General features: G+C 39.7%; 1 protein-coding gene across 1 annotated transcript; it reads right to left on the bottom strand.

Moving 5' to 3' along the window:
• Positions 1 to 14,710: 14,710 nt before the first annotated feature.
• On the bottom strand, positions 14,711 to 19,993 carry LOC141523432 (DLA class II histocompatibility antigen, DR-1 beta chain-like). The gene is made up of 6 exons (XM_074236612.1): positions 19,809 to 19,993; positions 17,437 to 17,706; positions 16,807 to 17,082; positions 16,120 to 16,230; positions 15,481 to 15,504; positions 14,711 to 15,036 (listed from the first exon to the last, which is right to left on the bottom strand). The coding sequence occupies exons 1-6, from the start codon at positions 19,900 to 19,902 to the stop codon at positions 15,023 to 15,025; spliced, it is 789 nt and encodes a 262-aa protein (XP_074092713.1). The 5' UTR covers positions 19,903 to 19,993; the 3' UTR covers positions 14,711 to 15,022.
• Between the last annotated feature and the right edge of the window lie 697 nt (positions 19,994 to 20,690).

Below are 20,690 nucleotides of genomic sequence, written 5' to 3'. Positions count from 1 at the left end.
ACTCAGGTACTCCTCTATAGGTGACTTTCTAGGGCTCTCTAAAAAATTTTATCAACTGGAAAAATAATGATAATGATAATAATGATAATAATAATAATAAATAACTAGAATTTATTTTGTACTTATTTTATGACAGCTGCTGTGCTAAGCATCTCATTAATCCTTATAACAGCCCTTGGATGTAGGTTTTATTATGCTCATTTTACAGCTGAGAAAAACTGAGACAAATAGAGATTGACTTGCCTAAGATCACACATCTGGTGTCTTCTTATTTTTACTCAGGTCTTCCTGACTCCAGGGCTGCACCTGATAATTTTGACACTGATACTACCTTTCTTTTCTCTCTCTCTCTCTCTCTCTCTCTCTCTCTCTCTCTCTCTCTCTCTCTCTCTCTCTCTCTCTCCCTCCCTCCCTCCCTCCCTCCCTCCTCCCTCCCTCCCTTCTTTCCTTCCTTCCTCTTCTTCCTCTTCTTTTTCTTTTTCTCTTTCTTCTCTTTCTTTTTCTTTTTCTTTCTCTTTCTTTCTTTCTTTCTTCCTTCCTTTCTTTCTTCCTTTCTTTCTTTCTTCCTTCCTTTCTTTCTTTCTTTCTTTCTTTATTTCTTTCTTTCTTTCTTTTTTTTCTTTCTTTCCTTCCTTCCTTCCTTCCTTCCTTCCTTCCTTCCTTCCTTCCTTCCTTCCTTCCTTTCTTTCTTTCTTTCTTGCATAGTTAGTATTTTTAACAATGAATTTCTTTTACTGATAGTAAATAAACTTTGTATTTTATATGTAACCCTGACTTCTAACCTAGATCATTTACATAAGATTCTTCTTCTTGATAGAAAGAATAATGACTTGATGCAATATGCTTCTGTGATGGGAATTGTTGGTACAGCTGTATTAGAGAGAAATGACACTTTTCATTCATTATTCAAGAATAGACACAAGCAGTTCCAAATACTCTCTGTAGAGTATTTTTTTTTATCATTTAAGATAATTCAAGAAGTTCTAAGGACCTTTAACATTAACAATATTTTTTGTAATTGGTGCCCTGAAAGGAAAAATATGATATTCAATCTGATGGAAGGGCTATTTACAGAAACAGTACTAGTACACTGGAGAGAGAGAGAGAGAGAGAGAGAGAGAGAGAGAGAGAGAGAGAGAGAGAGAGAGAGAGAGAATAGACTTTGGAAAAAACCTATGGGGAATACTAATTCTGTGGCATGTTCCTGATTTCCAGATTGTCTTCCTAGAAACTTTGGAAAATTTCCCTTGGCTGAAATTGAAATCTTACTTACTTTAATCCCCTTCTAATTTCCTTTAGTCTCCATATTTTGCTATATTCTAACTTGTATAATTTCTCTGATTTGTTTTATCTGCTTTCATAGATGATTTTACTCTCTATTCACAAATTGTAATGATTTTTGATACCTAGTTATTGGTGAAAAGGAACCAATCTGAAGATACAAGATTGACTTTTGTCATTCCTCTCTAAGAGTTAGCATTCTAATCAATAGGGAATAGTAAGAGAGGATGTATCTCTGGTAGTGGTAGGTGTTTCCAAAAGGGTTCTGGAATATCTTTGGATTTGGGGGTTCAGAAGGTGAGATGAATAAAAATGTTTTCATTTCAAAGTTTCTGCTTGGTTTTGTAATTTTCATCAGAAATGCCTAAAAATACTTAATTTTATTAATTATCATTTCCATATGATACTCAATTTTATAGGATAAACTATCTTTAGGGGGCAGGCTTTTGATTTTTGAAATATAATTTTCTGAGATTTTCTGTCTTTTAGTGTAGTTGCTGTTGCGGGAGAGGGAGGAAAAAAGCATGTATCTCCTATTCACCAGTAACTGTGATAAGTATTTTAAAAATGTTATCTCATTTGATTCCCTACAATAAAACTTGGAGGTTAGTGATATTATGATCTTCATTTTATAATTGAGAAAACTGACTTGCCCAGGGTTTTATGACTAGTAAATGTTGGAGACCTGATTTTAATTCAAGTATTCTTGAGTCCATGTCTGGTATTCTTCTTATACCCCCACTGTTTCCTACAGATGCATAACATAGTAGGTGCTTAGTAAATGTTTATTGACCAACTGATCCTTTATTAAATGAATATTTTAAATCAGGCACTGTCCTTGGTAGTACAGAAATTTTGTATAAGGAGGTGAGATACCAAAATAATGACATAAATTTGAGTTTATATTTTAATAAGGAAAGACAATATAAATTAAGAGAAGGATGAGGTGAGACAGATATTTTGCTTTAAGCTATTCTTTAAGAGCATGCTAAGAGATCACATAGCAGAAATGGCAATGAAATTGATTGTGCCAATTCTAAACAGACCACTTATAGCTCTTTAATGCTATTTCTACAAAATGAATGAATTGTGCTGTTTACCAGGAAGGAGGAAGGGAGAAAGCCTCCACCTTGTCTAACCTCTAAGGAAAAAGAGGCAGGTATTATAAGCACTCTAGATGGCTACAAACTCCATAAAGGCAGATATCTTTGTGACCTTTGAAATCCAGAATAAGAATAGATGCTCAAGTGGTGATTTTGTTGCTATAGGGCACACCTGGATGAGAAAACTTGGCCACTTAGAATGTTGCCTAGTAAAGGTGCCAAACATAAAGTCCATAGGCTTGCAACTAAAACCACATTAAACCACATTAAAATGGAATTAAAACATAGAAAATATTAAAATTTTAAAAGTAAGTCATTATGCCGGACAGGCATTCTTATGTATGAATTGGTGGTTTGTTTCTACTTGAGTTTCACACCCCTGGTGTAGAGCACTAATAAGTCAAGTGCCTTGCCAAGAATCACATAGACATATGGTAGGACTTGAACCCAGGTCTTCCTAAAACCAAGACTTTGAGGCCCAGCTTCCATAGAAGTGAGGACACAGATGTCCTTGGAGCTAAAATCACCGAGGAAAAGCATATATTCTTGTTCATTTAACAGATTGGCTCACCAATGAGTCCTGACCTAAACATCTGGAGTGTTAGAAGTGTATGGGAAACCTTCTGATAAGGAAGCTCAAAGACTTCAAAGGATAAATATCATAAATGTAACCAGGGAAGCCATGCATCTGGGTTCCGTCTGGCTTGTCATGTCTGAGATAAGTTTTGTTATAAGAGTTTGGATATTCAGTCATAAAGTTGAGAGATGGTTTCACAACATTACATGTTGGTGGCCTCTCTTCAACCTGGTTCTCATCAGTGCTGGTACACACACACCTGAGTTGTGCCAGAAAACTTAAGACCAGCTCTCTCTCCTCTGTAACTAGTTCTGAAAGCTCACTGAATTTTATATTATATAGCTTCATCATAATATTAAATAAATATCCACTGAATTGCGAATGAATGATTGCCTGGTGGGGAGGAGAGAGGCGCAAAAACATTATTTTCTAGTAGTAATTTCCTTTGGTAACTGATGATCTTTCAGAACTTTGGTAGTTAATTGGCTGACAAAGTACTGCTAACTTCGCAAGTCCCTGCTGACATCAGTTTAGGAAATAGGAGTAAACACCTATCCAACCTGTTAGGAAGGGTTCAGGGATGGGAACTGAACTTCCAAGAATCCTTAAGAAAGTCATTGTCCAACAGAGTTTCCCCTCCCATGAGAGACTAGCCATCAATTTCCTTTTGACAGTAGTATAGTCATCTGATAAATGAATCTCTTCTGTCAGGTGACAGATATAATCAATGCTGTATAATAGAAAGAAAATCGAATGACATCAGGAAGGTGATATCTAGTCTAGCAAATGAATTGGATTTAAGTGAGACTGAGTTATGCAAAGTCATCAGTCTCACTCTCTAGTCCTAAGTCATCCATTAAGAAGAGAAATACTATTTCATCAAATATTCATTCTGCTCTCTAGTCTTGGGCATTCATTCCTTCAGCTCTCAGCAATTGTAGACCCTGAACTGCTTCTGATTAAGAGAGAACTCCAAACTGAGGCCAAACCCTAATGACAATGAAAGTCTGACTCATTCCTCAAAGTTTAACAACCTCCCCCCATATATTCTTTAACTCTCTGATTCTGAACCCCCAGTTATCATCATTCAAATCCCATTCTCAGTCCCCCATGATCTGGTCCCTTATTCCTATTCCCCTCAGTCAGGGATGTACTGGAACCAACTCTTATGAAATCATGAGAACTAATTGTTAAATTTTCAAAATTCTCAAAATCAGGTCCTGATTTATTTTGTTGGCTGTTTAAACTTTAAAAAGTGATGTAGAAGATGTTAATAAAGAAAATTAAACTTAAAAGTTTATGTTAAACATTTATCAGTACAACTCAATTCAGTACCCTAAACTTCCTACCCTAATGTGACTTATGGAATACATGTTCCAAGGTAACAAATTTGCTTTCCCCTGAGATGGAAGAGTTAGTTCTCCCCATTGCAACCTTCAGGTTCTCCATTTATCATTATCCTTTCAACCTTTGAAGTTCACTCAATCCATATCCACTAATCAAAGTCTATTAGCTTTTGTCTGCCAACCTCTAAGAATATATTCCTTTTGTCCTCAGTGAATTCAATATTTGGTTCAGCATTTCTCTCTTCAATTCTTTCCTTATTTAGGGGAGGTGGAAAAGAGTGGGAACTTCAACATACATTCCCTCAAGTACCCTAACCTATAGTTATTTTTTTTAGCATTTTAACATGAATTTCTTTTTTTTAAGATTTTATTTATTTTGAGTTTTACAATTTTTCCCCTAATCTAACTTCCCTCCCCCCACCCCCCCCACAGAAGGAAATTTGACAGTCTTTACATTGTTTCCATGGTATACATTGATCAACATTGAATGTGATGAGAAAGAAATCATATCCTTAAGGAAGAAACATAAAGTATAAGAGATAGCAAGATCAGATAAGATATCAGGTTTTTTTTTTCTAAATTAAAGGTAATAGTCCTTGGTCTTTGTTCAAACTCCACATTTGTTTCTCTGGATACAGATGGTATTCTCCATTGCAGAGAGCCCCAAATTGTCCCTGATTGTTGCACTGATGGAATGAGTGAGTCCATCAAGGTTGATCATTGCCCCCGTGTTGCTGTTAGGATGTACAGTGTTTTTCTGGTTCTGTTCATCTCACTCAGCATCAGTTCATGCAAATCCCTCCAGGCTTCCCTAAATTCCCATCTCTCCTTCTAACCTATAGTTACCCAACAAAATAATTTCACATATCTACTCTTCCACCCACCCTAGCCACATACAAAGATCATCCTGATGCTGCAAGTGATTACTCATTCCAACCCATCTTTTTTTAGCAGAGAGTCTTCTCTCTCAATTCCATTCTCTCCAATATCTTCAATCTTTTTGTCAACTGACTAAATTCTTATGGCCTACAAACTTGCTCATGTATCTTCCATCCTCAAAAAAAACCACAATAAATTCTTACTGGATCTATCCATCACTATTAGCTGAAATTATATATCACTTCTTCCTTTCAGGGATAAACTCATTAAGAAAGTCATCTACAGGGGCAGCTAATAGGTGGTATAGAGGATAGTGCACCAGCCCTGGAGTCATGAGAAACTGAGTTCAAATCTGACCTCAGATACTTAATAATTACCTAGCTGTGTGACCTTGGGCAAGTCACTTAACCCCATTGCTTTGCAAGAAACAAATAAAAATAAGATAAACCAAAAGTCATCTACATAGGAACCTTTACTTCCTTTCTTTTTATTCAGTCCTTAATCCTCAACAATATCAACATTTAACCAAAACTGCCCTCTTCAAAATTCAATCTCTCAAATTCCAAATCTAATGTTATTTTCTCAATCTTAATCCTTCCTGATCTCTCTGTAATCTCTGACACTGCCAGTCACCCTGTTCTTGAAATTTTCTTCCAAATTTTTATACCACTATCTCCTGTGGTTCTACTTATACAGATGTGATTACCTATTCTTTCTTGTTGTTGGTTCTTTATTCAAATCATGATTGCTTACTGTACTTTTCTTAGAGAACAGTCCTGGACCCTCTTTTTTCCTTTCATCAGCTCTCATAGATTCAATTACATCCATGCTGAAATTCTCAATCTTGCCTTAAATTCTCTGCTAATCTCTAATCTCATATGTCAAATTGACTTTCAAATATCTCAAACTGAATATCCAATAGACATATTCTGTATGTCTAAAACTGAACTCTCTTTCCTCCTAAATCTTCCCCAATTCCTTCACTATTACTATAGTGGATTGTTGTTGGTGTTGTTTGTCCTTCATTCTCAAAGAAAACCATGACATCAGGGAAGTGATGCCATGACAAGCACCTGAATTGGATTTGAGAGGGGGTGCTGTGTTAAGTCACCAGCCACACTTTTTTCTCTGGAACCATCCAAGTCCAATGGCCAGATACAAATCAGGACAACTGGAGATGACCCTAGATATGAGGCAATCAAGGTTAAGAGACTTGTCCTAAAGGTCACACAGCTAGTAAGAGATAGGTGTCTGAGGCTGGATTCAAATTCCCATCCTCCTGACTCCAGGACCAGTACTCTAAGAGCACTGGTCCTTGGAGTCATGAGGACCAGCTTCAGAAACTTGTAGAGGGCTTCACCATTCTCCTAGTCCCTCTCACTCCTGTACTCAATTTGTTGCCAAGACCTGTCAATTTTCATCTTTACACCATCTCTTAAATGTGTCCCCTTTTGTCCTCTACCATTACCATCATTATAGTAGAGGTTCCCATTCCCCCATGCCTGGACTACTGAAATAGCCTGCTGGTGGGTCTGTCTGCCTTAAGTTTATCTTCACCCTGATCTATTCTACTTTCAGTCACCAAAGTGATTTTCCTAAAGCTCATATCTGACCATGTCATTACCCTGCCTCCACCAATAACCCACTCAGACAATTGCAGTGACTTTTTGTTGTCTCTAGGAGCAAATAAAAAAATCCCATGTTTGACATTCAAACCTCTTTATAATGAAGCCTCACCTACCTTTCCAGTTGTTTTTTTTTCAACTTGTTCCCCCCAATTCTATTATCAAATGACACTGGCCTCCTTACCACTTCCTAAAATAAGACACTCCCATCTCTCACCCTGACCATTTTTATTAGTTGAACACACATGAGCTATTTCTACATCCTGACTTCTTTGACTTCCATTGTTTCAAAAAACATCTACAGGAAGCTTTTTTTTCATCCCCCTTAACTCTAGTGCTTTCACTTATAATTTTTAAATTACCTAAAATATTTTTTTTATTTGTCCTCTCCATTAGACTCTAATATCCTTCAGATTGGGGACTGTATTTTCATCAGGCACAAGCTACTTTCTACTCTTCTTGACCCCATGGACTTTGTCCTTAGAGTTTTCTTGGTAAATATAAAAAATGGATTGCTATTTTTCTCCTTTGTGTCCCCATTTTAAAGATGAATAACTGAGATGAAAATGGATTAAGTGATTTGATCACACAAATAATAATTGTCTGAGATTGGATTTGATTTCAGATCTTCCTTACTCCAGATATCAAAAAGGCACACACATATATACTCTAACCTCTCATACAGAGGCTACCATTAGCTTCTTGAGATGGAGATTAAATGGGGTCCACTGGGGAATTGATCTACCATATGGATTAGGGTTCAGAGAAGAGCCTCAAAGCATTTTTACAGGCATAAGGATATATGCATCATATTAGACTACATGAGATGAATTTTTTTTACCCATTCAGATGTAGGAGTTTAGCATATTCAAAATAAAAAGAGAATTGTTTTTCCAGACAGCTCCTTGATAACTAATTCTTTCTTTTCATTGATTTCATTTTCAGAGCAGTTTTTAAATTGGATAACTTATCAAAAATTTATTCTCTAAAATTCATATTTCTATCTTTTTTTGGTAAATGGAAGTATTTCATCATCCTGAATCTTTGTCTCAGTTGGAAGACCTTGCACCGATTTATTTGGAATAATCTATTCATTTGAGAAAGTCACCAAATAAAGAAAATTTAGGAGGATATTTTTGTCATAAACGAATTTGCTCAATGAGTTGCATTATTACTAAGGAAAATGCCTTTTTTCCCTTTGATCTGGATGAAACATTTTGGCACTAGGAAGTCAGTATGTATTGAAATAATACAGAGGTGCCCTCTGTTCTCTCCCTAGATTATCACATAACTTTTCTATTTTGGAAAATGAATTTTGCTATTTTAATAACAATTTTAAATCTATAGGTGACTTCTAATATTTACGACTGTCAGTGAAACATGTAATAAGTTTTTATTGCATGAGTAGATCACACACAAAAAAATGATAGCTGTTTTGTTTATTTATTGTTTTAAAATTTTCACTTGTTAACCATAATTTCTTAAGCTAAAAATGAAATGATAAAGTTAGTTTTTTTTTAAAAAATGAAGCTTTAGTCACTAAGATTTTATCAAAAACCCATGGGTAGATGGCATCCTTACAAATGCCATCCCAGAATTAAATGAAAAATCATATTTATAGAATTTAAACAAAGAACCATAAAATTTTGGCAATCAGCCAATCTGGTCACACATTTGTGCATAAATGTGTCATTTTTTTTTATGATTCTCTAACCCATCCATTAGGTATGTTCTATGTCAGAACTGCCAAAGATTCAATTAGCCATAGGACTACTCTCTCCTCTTCTGACTTGATATTTTATGTTGTGATGGGTCTGATATAGACATATAAAACAATGGAATCTCTTCCTTTCCAAATGTCATAAGTATAAGAATTTATTCAGGTTCTTGTCTAGAAAACCAGAGCAGCTTCCTACCTTCTCAGGACGGTCTTGACTGATTATTTACAAAACTTGAAAGTAAAACTTGTAGGTACAATTAGAGGGGGATTAAACTGTTTCAGGTAGATGGAGCCTGCCTTCAGATTTGTAATAGTAGAGAAAGACCTTGAAGAGGGCAGAAGCCAACATTCCAAATTTACATCCTCAGCTAGAGACTGAGAGAACAATTTTTGATCAGAAATATTAATTTCACATCAAAGAATATCAGATTTAGACACGTTTTACATATATAATTCCATTTGTTTTTGCTACTTTGTATTTTGCAGATGAGGAAGGAAACTGAGGTTGATTATTTAATTGATAAATTCTTATTAAATAGCCTAGGAATAAATCAATCAGAATATAAAATTCCAATGAAATGCATAGGTAGGGGTGAGGGGTGGGGGGCAATGGAGACTGGCTTGGCTCTGTCAAAAAGCTCCAATTCATATGCCCCAAAACTGGGCATATTCTTTGATTCAGCAATACTACTATTAGGTTTGAACCCAAAGAGATCACAAAAAAGGGTAAAAAACAGACCTGCACAAAAATACATATTTTTGTTGCAAGTCAAATGGGGTTAAATGGCTTGCCCAAGGCCACACAGCTAGGTAATTATTAAACGTCTGAGGCCGGATTTGAACTCAGGTACTCCTGACTCCAGGCTGGTGCCCTATCTACTGTGCCACCTAGCCACCCCTCACAAAAATATTTTAAGCTGCTCTTTTCATAGTGGCAAAAAATTGGAAATTGATGGGATGCCCATCGTATGGGAAATGGCTAAACAAATTGTGAAATATAAATAATGAGAGATGAGACTTCAGAAATCTCAAATCTTACCAAAAATGGATTATTCAAAACTATCTTTGCATGTAGTTAGAAAAATAAATTTTAAAATATTTTTTAAAAAACTCCAATTCAGAAATAAAGTCACAGAGATGAACAAATCAAAGAAAAATTTGATTAGTGTAAAATTTGGCTGCAAATCTATAGATTCCCCTAAATGGAAGGGAACTAAAACAGTCATAAGCAGTTGACAGAAGAAAAAAAGAAAAAAAAAAAAGGAGTTTCCATAAGTACTACAACATTTCTCAGAAGAAATGAAGGAACCCATTAAGAATAAAATAAAATCAGGGGCGGCTAGGTGGCGCAGTGGATAAAGCACCGGCCCTGGAGTCAGTAGTACCTGTGTTCAAATCCCATCTCAGACACTTAATAATTACCTGGCTGTGTGGCCTTGGGCAAGCCACTTAACCCCATTGCCAAGCAAAAACCTTAAAAAAAAAAAGAATAAAATAAAATCCATGCAGGAAAAAATTGAAAGGTGAATAAGGAACTATGAAAAGAAATGAGTAAATCATACTCAAAAAAGGACTCTCTAAAATTTATGGTCCAAACAAAACTAAATGATTTGAAAAAGAAAAATATTTAAAAATAAATGAAATTCACATTTTCATAGAGAACTATCTTTTTATGTCATTTGATATGGATGGAAATTTCTTTCTTTTTGTTAATGAACTATAAATTTTTAAAAATATAACATTCAAAAATATATTGGGAGTGATTTAGAGTGTTTTCCTTTGGAGCACATGCAGAATACTTCAAGGTCAAAATCATGATGCGAATTGAGCAAGTTCAGGTATTCTGTAATTAATCACAATCTGCTAACTGTTTGGTGGTGAGGAGGCTTTATGACTGGCTGGATATTAGAAAGTGAAGTGCATTGAAGTCCCTAGTCATCCAGGGTCTATACTGTCCTGTATCTATCTTCCCTTCTTTCTTTTCTTGCAATTTTTCCAAGGAGAAACAACAATCAGGGTCAGAGTGGAGTTTGGGACCTTTCCCAACCAAGATGCTGTGTGACACATTGGATACTCAGCTTGTTTCTTAGCCTGTGTGTTTCTTCTTTTGTGTTTTAAATGATGGACATTGAAGAAGAATATGACCTTGTGGACTTCAAAAGATCAAGAGAAAGAGTCATCAGAGTCCAGGACATAGAATCTATGCTAGGATTTGTGTGCCAGTCAGAATATCAAGAGTTACGAAGAAACACCTTTGGGAATAAACCCAGAAGTAGAAGATCTGGAGATTCATCCATCCACCAATCCAGACAAATTTGGAAGCAAACTTAATGTGCATGTGTGTGTGTTGAGGGGTATTATTTGTACTTCTTGCAATTCCCTGTAATGTAAATATCCTTTTCAAAAAGCTAACTAACTGATAAAAAGCAACAGGGGGTACTAATTATGGTAGAAATGGAAAACATTGAGAAAAAAATCAATGAAATTATATTACTTTTAATTTCCATATAATCACTCTTCAACTTCAAATTGTCCAGTTCTCTTTCAGACGCAACTAGAAATACATAATATACCTCAGAGGAATTACAAACTTAACCTGAGTTAAGTTGACTTTGAACAATTGTACCAAATAATGTTTTAATATACACCAACTCAATTTTCACCAAATTGTGGAATAATGTATTAAATAATCATTAACTGGAGTAAATAATTATTAATTGGAGTAAGTGTTGTATCAATTTTGATTCTAATGAATTTTATTTGAATATCATTTGCAAAAATTAAAGTGATGAGTAAGATATTTATATGGGAATTATAAATGAAATATGCTAAAATGTTGATCCCTGTTTAATTACCCCAACCTCTATATTATAGATCTCATACTTTATTTGTTTTTTTAGGTTTTTGCAAGGCAATGGGGTTAAGTGGCTTGTCCAAGGTCACACAGCCAGGTAATCATTAAGTGTCTGAAGGCAGATTTGAACTCAGGTCCTCCTGACTACAGGACCAGTGCTCTATCCACTGTGCCACTTAGCTGCCCTTAGATCTCATACTTTAAAGTGGAAGAAAGTCCTCCAGTTTGGAAAACTCATTTTAACCTTAATTCAAAACTCTGCTCAAGATCTTGTCTTAAATTAAGCTTTTCAGATATGCCTAGCTACGGTGCCTCCCACCTACTGAAATTGCCCTGTATTTCTTTTGTAAATTTTTTCATGTAATTGGTATCTGATTGTCATGGTTAGCAATCAAAAATCCCCTTTAATGCACTTTAGTTAAAGTACTCCCCTATTTATAGAAGAATGGAACTGAGCTGGGCCTAACTGGCCAGTGAAAGGGAGATATATTCAACACTGAAGGATTTTACAGTGATATATCCATCTCCTTAATGTCATCAGAGGGACAGACTTCCTCAAAGAAGATTGACCACTGAGCCAGGATGAACAGCCTACTCAGTAGAATGTGAAGAAAGGATTGTACTTTCTGACATTCTCACTTTCCATTAGGCAACATGTAGGAACTCCTTTAAGGTGGTATGGAAGTCTGCTTTTCCCCTTAACATCCCTCCTAGGATGGCTGCTTTCACATATTAGAAAATACATGAACTTCCTTGGGGGAAGGAATTGAATGGTGTGTGGGTCTCCTGGAAACCTCTGCTCTCATGTTTCTTTGTCTAAGCAGAGGCAAGATGTACTTTTGTGGATGGAAATCCTGCTACAGAAATGAGCAGAGCTACTAATGAATAGCTGCTTATCAACATGAATTTTAAACATGTTTAGAAGTTTGAATATAAAACAACAAAAGTCATGTCTACATCTTTCTAAAATAAAACTGGTTATGTTCAAATGTCATGTTAGTTAGAAAATAGTATAAAACTACTCTGATTGCACTTTAAGATGTCTGACCAGTCTTGGAACTCTAACAAAGGCCATGGTGATCATGCCCTCTTACTCCAGGACCTGCTGCCATTGGAGGCCAGCTCCCAGATTTCTCAGTCTGCCTTTTCTAGTATCAGCAGGATCAGGTTGTGTGTCTGCCTTTCCTCATTTAATCTCCTTTGTTATTGACACTTTGGCTTTTACCAATAATCTCCATTTCATTTCCAAACATAAAATAGAAGCAAATCTGTGACCTCAGTCAGACTGGATCTGTTATGTCACTTCTGTCTGTACCTTTGACAGAGCTTCTGAAAAGTCCAACCTTTCTTGGATAAACTGAACACTCATTCTTGAGATGAGTGGTCAAATCCTGGTGGGGCTTGCCTGGTGACATGGGCCTTGGTTGTGTAATTAGGAATGTTTATTTTGTAATCATTTATTTTGTGGAAAGGAAACCATTTCATGACCTGCAGCACATAAATGTTATACATACTTTCTAGTCTTTTAGGAGACCCTTGCCTTATATAAAACTATGTTTGAAGTGATTTTCCTTGGGTTCCATAATAGAGCTTAGAGCCAGTGATCCTTCATTTGAGGTCATACTCCCCCAAGGATATATCCAGTATCTGAGGCAGCCCAGAACTGAGGGGACCCTTCCAGGGAAAAGGCATCCCTAGACCTCTTCTTCTGCTTGGGTCTGTGGTTATCAGATTATGTTGCTTTCCCAGATAGATTAGAAATTTCTTCTGAGAAGGAATTGCTTGATTTTTGACTTTTTTATCTGTAGCATCTAACACAAGATGTAGGACACAGCATATATTTCATAAATGTTTTTTGATTAACTTATGCTTTGATTACTATGCAAATGTATATCTTTTCACAAGTGAAAGAAATGAGGTCACAGGGAGCCCAGGACTGAGCGAAAGACTCATTGCAATGACTTTATGGAAGGCCTTACAGAAGTAAGTTCTCATAATTTTGTTGAAATGAATTCATTGCCATAATTGTCAATAAAGTATTAACCATTCAAGTAGATAAGAATTGAGGCATAAACAGCAGTCCTAGTCAAAATATAAAATGTGTCTCCTGCACTTTGTCACCTTAGGTGGGGATATTTTGTTTAATTAAGTTTAATTAAAGATGGGTTAAAATAAGAAATAGTGATTTCTAGTTACTATTACAAATTTAATTAATTAATTAATTAATTAATTGATGTACAAATTAAAAGTTGACTCTTGACAGTCAAGGCCTCAACATTATAGTCTCAAGAACTTGATCATATACCACTTGATCTCAGTATCTTGATCATATACCACTTTTCCAAATTCTGAATGCTAGACAAACAAGAAAACTTTAATCCCCCATTCTTGTCCTATCCATACCGAGGGTCATGTCAATATTTACACTTCTCTTCTACTTGGAATAGATATCGCCTATCCCTTTCTCTGCTTCTTCTGCACCAGTACAACATATTCCCAAACCCATCCCTCTTCCTTCAAAGTTCTACCTCAGACACTTCATCCTCCATGAGAATCTCAAAGTCCTTCCTAAGCTTGGTCTTTTTTTTTTTTGCAAGGCAAATGGGCTTAAGTGGCTTGCCCAAGGCCACGCAGCTAGGCAATTATTAAGTGTCTGAGACCAGATTTGAACCCAGGTACTCCTGACTCCAAGGCCGGTGCTTTATCCACTAAGCCACAAAGCCGCCCCCTTTTTTTAAATTTTTTTTATTTTTTTTCTAAGCTTGGTCTTAATAAATGATGCTCCATATTTACTAGATTTGAACAAATTCTATCAGTAGAAACAAAAGGCCTCAGATGAGGGAATTGAGGAATGAATGGGCATGAAAATGAGAGAAATTGAGCTAACTGGTAAGAGAGAGGTAGCTCACCAGTTTTACATAAGAAATTCCCTCAGTCCTAGGAGAATAGTTAAGGAGAGACTAATATTGGGACAGTGATCCATCCCCAGTAGAAAGAAAATATTTTAAACTAACTTGGCTTAACTCAGTCCTCCTCATATGTGACAGACCCTCAATTCCACAGAGCATCAAGGGTAATGTGGACAGACACAGCAAATTCCTTTCATTCAACTAAGAAGTCTTTGGTACTGACAAAGCATGGACCATGCAAGATACAAAGGACCAAGGCATAGCCAATGGAAGCTTGTGACACTTGACAAAGGTGAAGTCTCAGTCCTAGGCTCCTTTTATCCTATGTCTCTTCCTTTTCCTTGCATAGAACAGGACCCTCTCCTAGGCCCTCCTCCTTATTCTGTCAATATGACTCATCCAGCAGTCCCAAGACATAACGAATGATATACATGATATTTTATTTATTAAAGAAGACTACAAAAAAAAGATGGGGTTAATGCAGAAAGGATGGCAATCAGGATGGGAACAGTAAGAGCAGACTCCCTTTGAGTGGAGAAAACATCTATAACAGAAGGTGGAAGCTACAGGGTCTTTGGGGAGAAGGAGGTTGGCAAACAGCCTCCAGGCATGGGAGAATGTAGGTTCCAGGACAATGTCTCAGCTGCTCCTCCCTCCTGAATGACTGGGACCCTGGACAGGAAAGCAGGGATGGGAGGCACTTTCTTTGAAGAATATAATATTAGGGTTCACCTCAGCAGGCCTGCAGAGGAAAAGAGAGTCACTTCAGGTGATAGGTTCTCCAAGAAGCATCTCTTCCCTAAGGGAGACAGGGCCCATGATGATGCCTTGAGTAGAGTCTTCTATGCCCTCAAATCACCACCAAAAGAGATTGAACCACTTTTCTTATTAAATAATAGATTTTTCCCCTTTTTCCTGCTTCCTGCAATCTCTCTAAAAATTATGAGCCTAAAGGGAAGGATATTGCAGAAATTTTGCTAAATAATGGACTATTTGAAGAGAGTTCTGGAAACTTCTTGTATCAATTGAGTAAAATATCACCCATTCTACCATTCCTTCACTCATCAATGAAGTCATTGATGCCTCAATTAGAGAGTCAAAGAGGCTAGTAAGTGAGAGCAAAGCCAAAATCATAGCCAGGGATGGAGAATTATGATACTTGACCACAAAGGAAAAGGGATATTACCTGCAGGCTGAGGCCCAGTGTGTCCTGAGGAGGCAGTGGAAGAAAGAGAAAGATATAGGTTACAAACAGTCAGATTCTTAAAATGGGGAGAATTTTGACCTTAGAGTCAGAACGCTAATCTATTCCCCCCAACATGAGGAATCCTAAACTTTAATCCCATATTGTCTGAGGAAGTCTCATCATTTAAAAGAAAAAAGGAGAAAAATCTCAGAGGCTCTAAATGACTGAGATGTCTCCTCTCTGTCAGAATCAGCATTTTATTCTCACTACATTCTTTTTTTTTTATTTTTATTTTTTTAGTTTTTGCAAGGCAATGGGGTTAAGTGAGTTGCCCAAGGCCACACCACAGCTAGTTAATTATTAAGTGTCTAAGGTCTCCAGGGCCAGTGCTCTATCCACTGTGCCACCTAGCTGCCCCCTCACTACATTCGTTAGTCATTGATTCCTCCTATTCCACATTGGCTTTGGTTTGGGAAATATTGATCCTAGACCTTGGCTTTACATCTGACTTCCTAGGCTAAAGTTCCCTCTATGGGGTAAGTGGTAGGTCAAAGCAAAAGCCACTGTGGAGATGGATCTCCCCCATCCCCCTTGGCCTGAGTTCTATGGAACCAAACCCTCTTCCTTCTTGCTCCTCACCTTTCTGGTTCTTCAAGTGTACGATCAGTCCTACACTGAGGAAGATGAGCCCTAGGACAAAGCCTCCAACTCCACTCAGCAATTTGCTCTGGGCAGTTTCAGACTGTGGCCCTGTAGGAAAGATCACTTATCAGTCCCCTCCATCCTAGCCTCAATCAATGATCTAAAACCAGGCCCAGTCTGGTTTAGGGATGGGGGGGGTGGTCACTCAGAAATTAAGAGGTAAGCAGGGACTGAAACTTGTATTTCTGTTCCAACTCCATCTGAGTGAGAAATGGTGGGCAAAAGGTCAAGGCCAAGGGGGTTCAGGTTTGGGGACAAGGAGGAGGATGCTTTTCTGAGGACATTTCCCAAACCTTGATTCTAGAAACATAAAAAGCTGAATCCCCAGAGGTATCTCCTCAGCTAAGAAACAGTCAAGGAAGCTTGGATCCCCAGGAGAGGATAGAATTCTGCAAGTTCCTCCTGTGGAGGAGTGTCTCTAGAAAGCACCAAGGCTCTTTGGATGGAAGCTCAATGCTACAGACCGTGAGCTTTGCTGGGAGGGGGAGGGAGTAGAATGCATATCATCAAGGACATAGGAAGGGGACCTATAGGAACATTCACTGAAGGACTCCAGAGCTCTAGGCCTTCCTGTCCAGGGGCCTTGGGGGGGTCTGGGCACAGAGGAAGGGAGTTGGCTCTCACTCCACTCCACAGTGATGGGGCTCTGCAGGCTGGCATGCTCCACACTGCAGGTGTAGACATCTCTGCTCTGGGGAACCATTTCCAACATGACCAGGATCTGGTAGGTCCAGTCTCCATGCTGCATCACACCCGTGGACACAATCCCAGCTGTCTCCTCCTGCCCATTCTTGAACCAGGTGACCTGGATCTTGCTTGGATAGAAGCCGGTGACAGAGCAGACCAGCAGGTGCTGCAGGGCCTCTGTCTTGGAGGGGGAGATGGTCACTCTGGGCTGGGCTGGGGGGAGGGGGGCAAAGTGTGAGGAGACGGTGCTGCTCCCCCCAGAAACAGACCCTTCCGGAATGAGGGTCCCCCCACTGTCAGGTCCTGCGGGCCTCCCCCAGGGGTGGCCAGCACAGGCTCAGAGATGCTGGGGAGGGTCTCAGACCCCCTTCGGCCCCAAGGGGGCCTGCCAGGGTCTGCACAGGGTCCCCTCAGCCCGTGGGCGGTCCGTCGGCGGTCCGTCGGCGGATCGGGGACAGGAGGGAGTTTTTAGGGGGTCCGCTCAGGACACGAGCGGGGGCTGGGGCGGGGGCCGCCCTCCCGGGTCTCGGCTACGGAGGTCAGGGAGTGGGGGTCGCGGTCACTCACCTCTTCTCTCCACCGTGAAGGCTTTGCCTGCCTCGTAGTTGTGTCTGCACACCGTGTCCACGTAGGCTCGATGTTCCTCCAGGATGTCCTGCTGACTGTTGTAATACTCAGCGTCCCGCCGCCCCAGCTCCGTGACCGCCGCGAACACCCCCACGTCGCTGTCGAAGCGGACATAATCTTGGTCGTTGTAGATGTATCTGACCACAAGCCGCACCCGCTCCGTGCCGTTGGTGAAGTAGCACTCCCCCTTATGCTGGAACATGAAATCCTCTGCGGAGGGACCCGAGCCTGTCAGCCGCGGGCCCCGCTGCCGGGGATGCCGCCCCGGCCCGCCCGGCCCCGCCCCGGCCCGCCCCGGCCCGCCCGGCCCCGCCCCGGCCCCGCCCCGGCCCGCCCCGCCCCGCCCCGCCCCGCCCCGGCCCCGCCCTCCTCTGCCCTGGGGTCTGGCGGCCCAGAGAGGCGGCGACCCCCCCAAAGACCTCCCTCCAAACTTGTGGGAGCTCGGGGCTGCCGACTTCCGGCCCCCCAAACAGAGGCACGAACCTTGGGGGGCCAGGCCTCCCCTGCGCCGGCGCACACACCACGGCAGGGACACCGCCCTCGCATAGGGGTACTCACAGCCCCTCACCCGCGCACCGTGTATGCCAGCCGGAGGGGAAGGGGAGAGGCCGGAGACGGGCTTCTCCTTCTGGGAATGCCCTCAGGGTCGTCCTCCCGCTGCCCCCGCCCCAGAGCTGGCCCCCAGTCTTCCAAGACCTTCCTCCTGCCTCAGAACCCTCCCTGCCTCCCAGGACCCGCCACCACAAGCCCTTCATGCCGACTGCCCTAGCCCACCTGTTTCTGCCCCACCTGAAAACATGCCGTCTTGTCAGCCCTACCTGCCAGCCCCCACTTATGCACCGGAAGGCCCTGCGGAGCCTACTTCAACACCCTCGGCTCCTAAGCTCACAGCTGGCGCTGCAGCATCCTCCACGGCCATCTCCCCCCACCCCCAAACCGCTTTGCTTAATAACTTCCAGTTATCAATGGTAGAAGAATCAGCGAAGGATTAAAAAAAAAAGAATCAGCGAAATTCAAGGAATCTCATGCTCAATGAGCAAGCAGTGGAATTCAAGGGGGACAACAAAAGTCTAGAGTGAGATCATGAAGCCCCTACTATGTGCAAACATTTAGGCCTTGGAAATAAAAATTAGCCAGCAGAACCTGTTCATTTTATCATTACAATCCCAAAGGCTGACAGACACCTCGATAACAAATATATAGGAAAATAAGGAATGCAGGCAAAGCCAACAAATGGATTATAAGAAAAATTTCAGAAAGTTGAGATTTGGGGGGATAGAGTGGGATGGGCTGAAATATTTGGAAGAGGAGTCAAAGATTGACTGGAAACCAGGAACCTTGGAGAAATTCCCTAGGCCCAACTGCACAGGTCTGCTCCTTTCTCTATTCATCCTAGTTTCTTTTCAAAGTCCCTATATCTCACTTAAATCAGATTTATGTCAAGACTGATCACTTAAGGTGAAGAACTAGACGTAGAGAGGGAGCAAGGGGGTCTTCACATTCATCTTTGGTTTTCTCTAATCTGGTAATATCCAGGTATTCAAGGATAATAATTATAGAGTGATTCCGCATTAGATGTATTCAAAATATGTGGGAATCTAAGGAATATAACCTGGAGAAATCAAGAAAGTTTTCATGAAACAAGAGGCATTTGAGTTATTCCTTGGAGGAAGTCAAGGCCCAGAATTCAGAGGCGAAAAGGGAGTACATTCTAAGGATGAGGAGTAATTTTTGTAAATACTTGGAGCAGAGAGATGATGATTAAATTCTTGGAAAAAGCTGGTTGAATTGAAATGAAGAAAGTTCAAACGAGAGCAAAATGAACTAGAGAATTAGACTGGGTTTTAAATATCAGAGTGAGGAATTGGGAATTGATCCTAGAGACAAAAGGGAGATACAGAAGATTTATGAGAAGGTCGGGAAGATTATTTGACATTAGTGCCGTGGAATGGGGAGAAAGTAGCAGAACAGGATAGACCTGAACAGTGAGAAAGCTACAGACAATGTAGTGCAGGTGAAAGAGAAATTTTCTCAAGGGAACCTCCTCAGTTCTCAAATAATCCACTCAGTTTCACTACCCTGTTCATGGCTACAGAAAAACATATTGTTGCCACACTAGCCTGAGCATGGTCATAGTGTCTTTGAGACTCAGCTACACCATCTATCACAAATGACCACCTTGTTTTTCTATGGAAGAAGTCCTCCCCAGTCTCTCCAGTGGCCTTTATTCAATTGAAGAGATTTTCCTGCCACTTCTTAGGAGCCCAAGGACCCCATGCTGGTGTGAAAGGCTCAGGGATTACTGTACTTACCTGGGATGTCTCTGGCCCACGATACAGATGGACTTAATACCATCAATGTCATTACCATCCAGCGTAGCCAAATATCAACCATATCAGAGAACATTAGGAATCAAAGGAAGGAACAAACAGCCCCTTCTCAATAGGACTTAGTACCTCACTTGTTGGAGAAAAAAACCTAAAAGATCTAAATCTGGTTAACACTGCACAGTGACTAAAAGAATAACCAATAAGTTTTAAGGCTAAGCTCTGTCATCTGTCTCCAGGCAGCAGGTTGTTGTAAAGGGACTCTTAGAGCACATTTTGGCAGAAGAAACAAGTTCCCTAGATTCAAATCTTTATAGCTTCCTAAATGAACTTGCTTCCTCATTCATCCTGTACTTTGTTCATATCTTCATCCTTTGATCTTTTGTCTTAAACTGGAATCCCTTTAGAAACCAAATTCTCTGGGAGGTCAGTTGTATCTTCAATTGTTAACAAAAAGGTTTTCACATAGTAAGAGGTTACTAGTTTCTGTATTCAAATTCTTTCAAAAATACAAAGATGTACAATAATAACGTTTACATACACTTAATACTTTCAGATTACAAGGTGCTAACCACACAACAATTCAATGGTGCTGTTATATCAATATTTTCCATAGGAGAGCTTAAAATTCTTCCTCAAGCTCCAACAACTGTGTAAGCACCCACCAAGGAGTTCAAATTCAAGAAATTTTACAAAACCAGACAGCTTCCAAATCACTAAGAATTCATTCTTTAATCTTGCTGCTAATTCTAGTTGCTTCTAGCTCTATGCCCAGCTTCACAAATGAGTGGTATACAGCCACTGGTTCATTCCCTGGAGTAATTCTCTCACTTACTGACTACAATCTAGCTCATAACTACAAGAAAA

Source organism: Macrotis lagotis, chromosome 5 (assembly GCF_037893015.1).
Source record: "Macrotis lagotis isolate mMagLag1 chromosome 5, bilby.v1.9.chrom.fasta, whole genome shotgun sequence".
Taxonomy (NCBI): Eukaryota; Metazoa; Chordata; class Mammalia; order Peramelemorphia; family Peramelidae; genus Macrotis; species Macrotis lagotis.
This window is presented reverse-complemented; position numbering and strand designations above follow the sequence as displayed.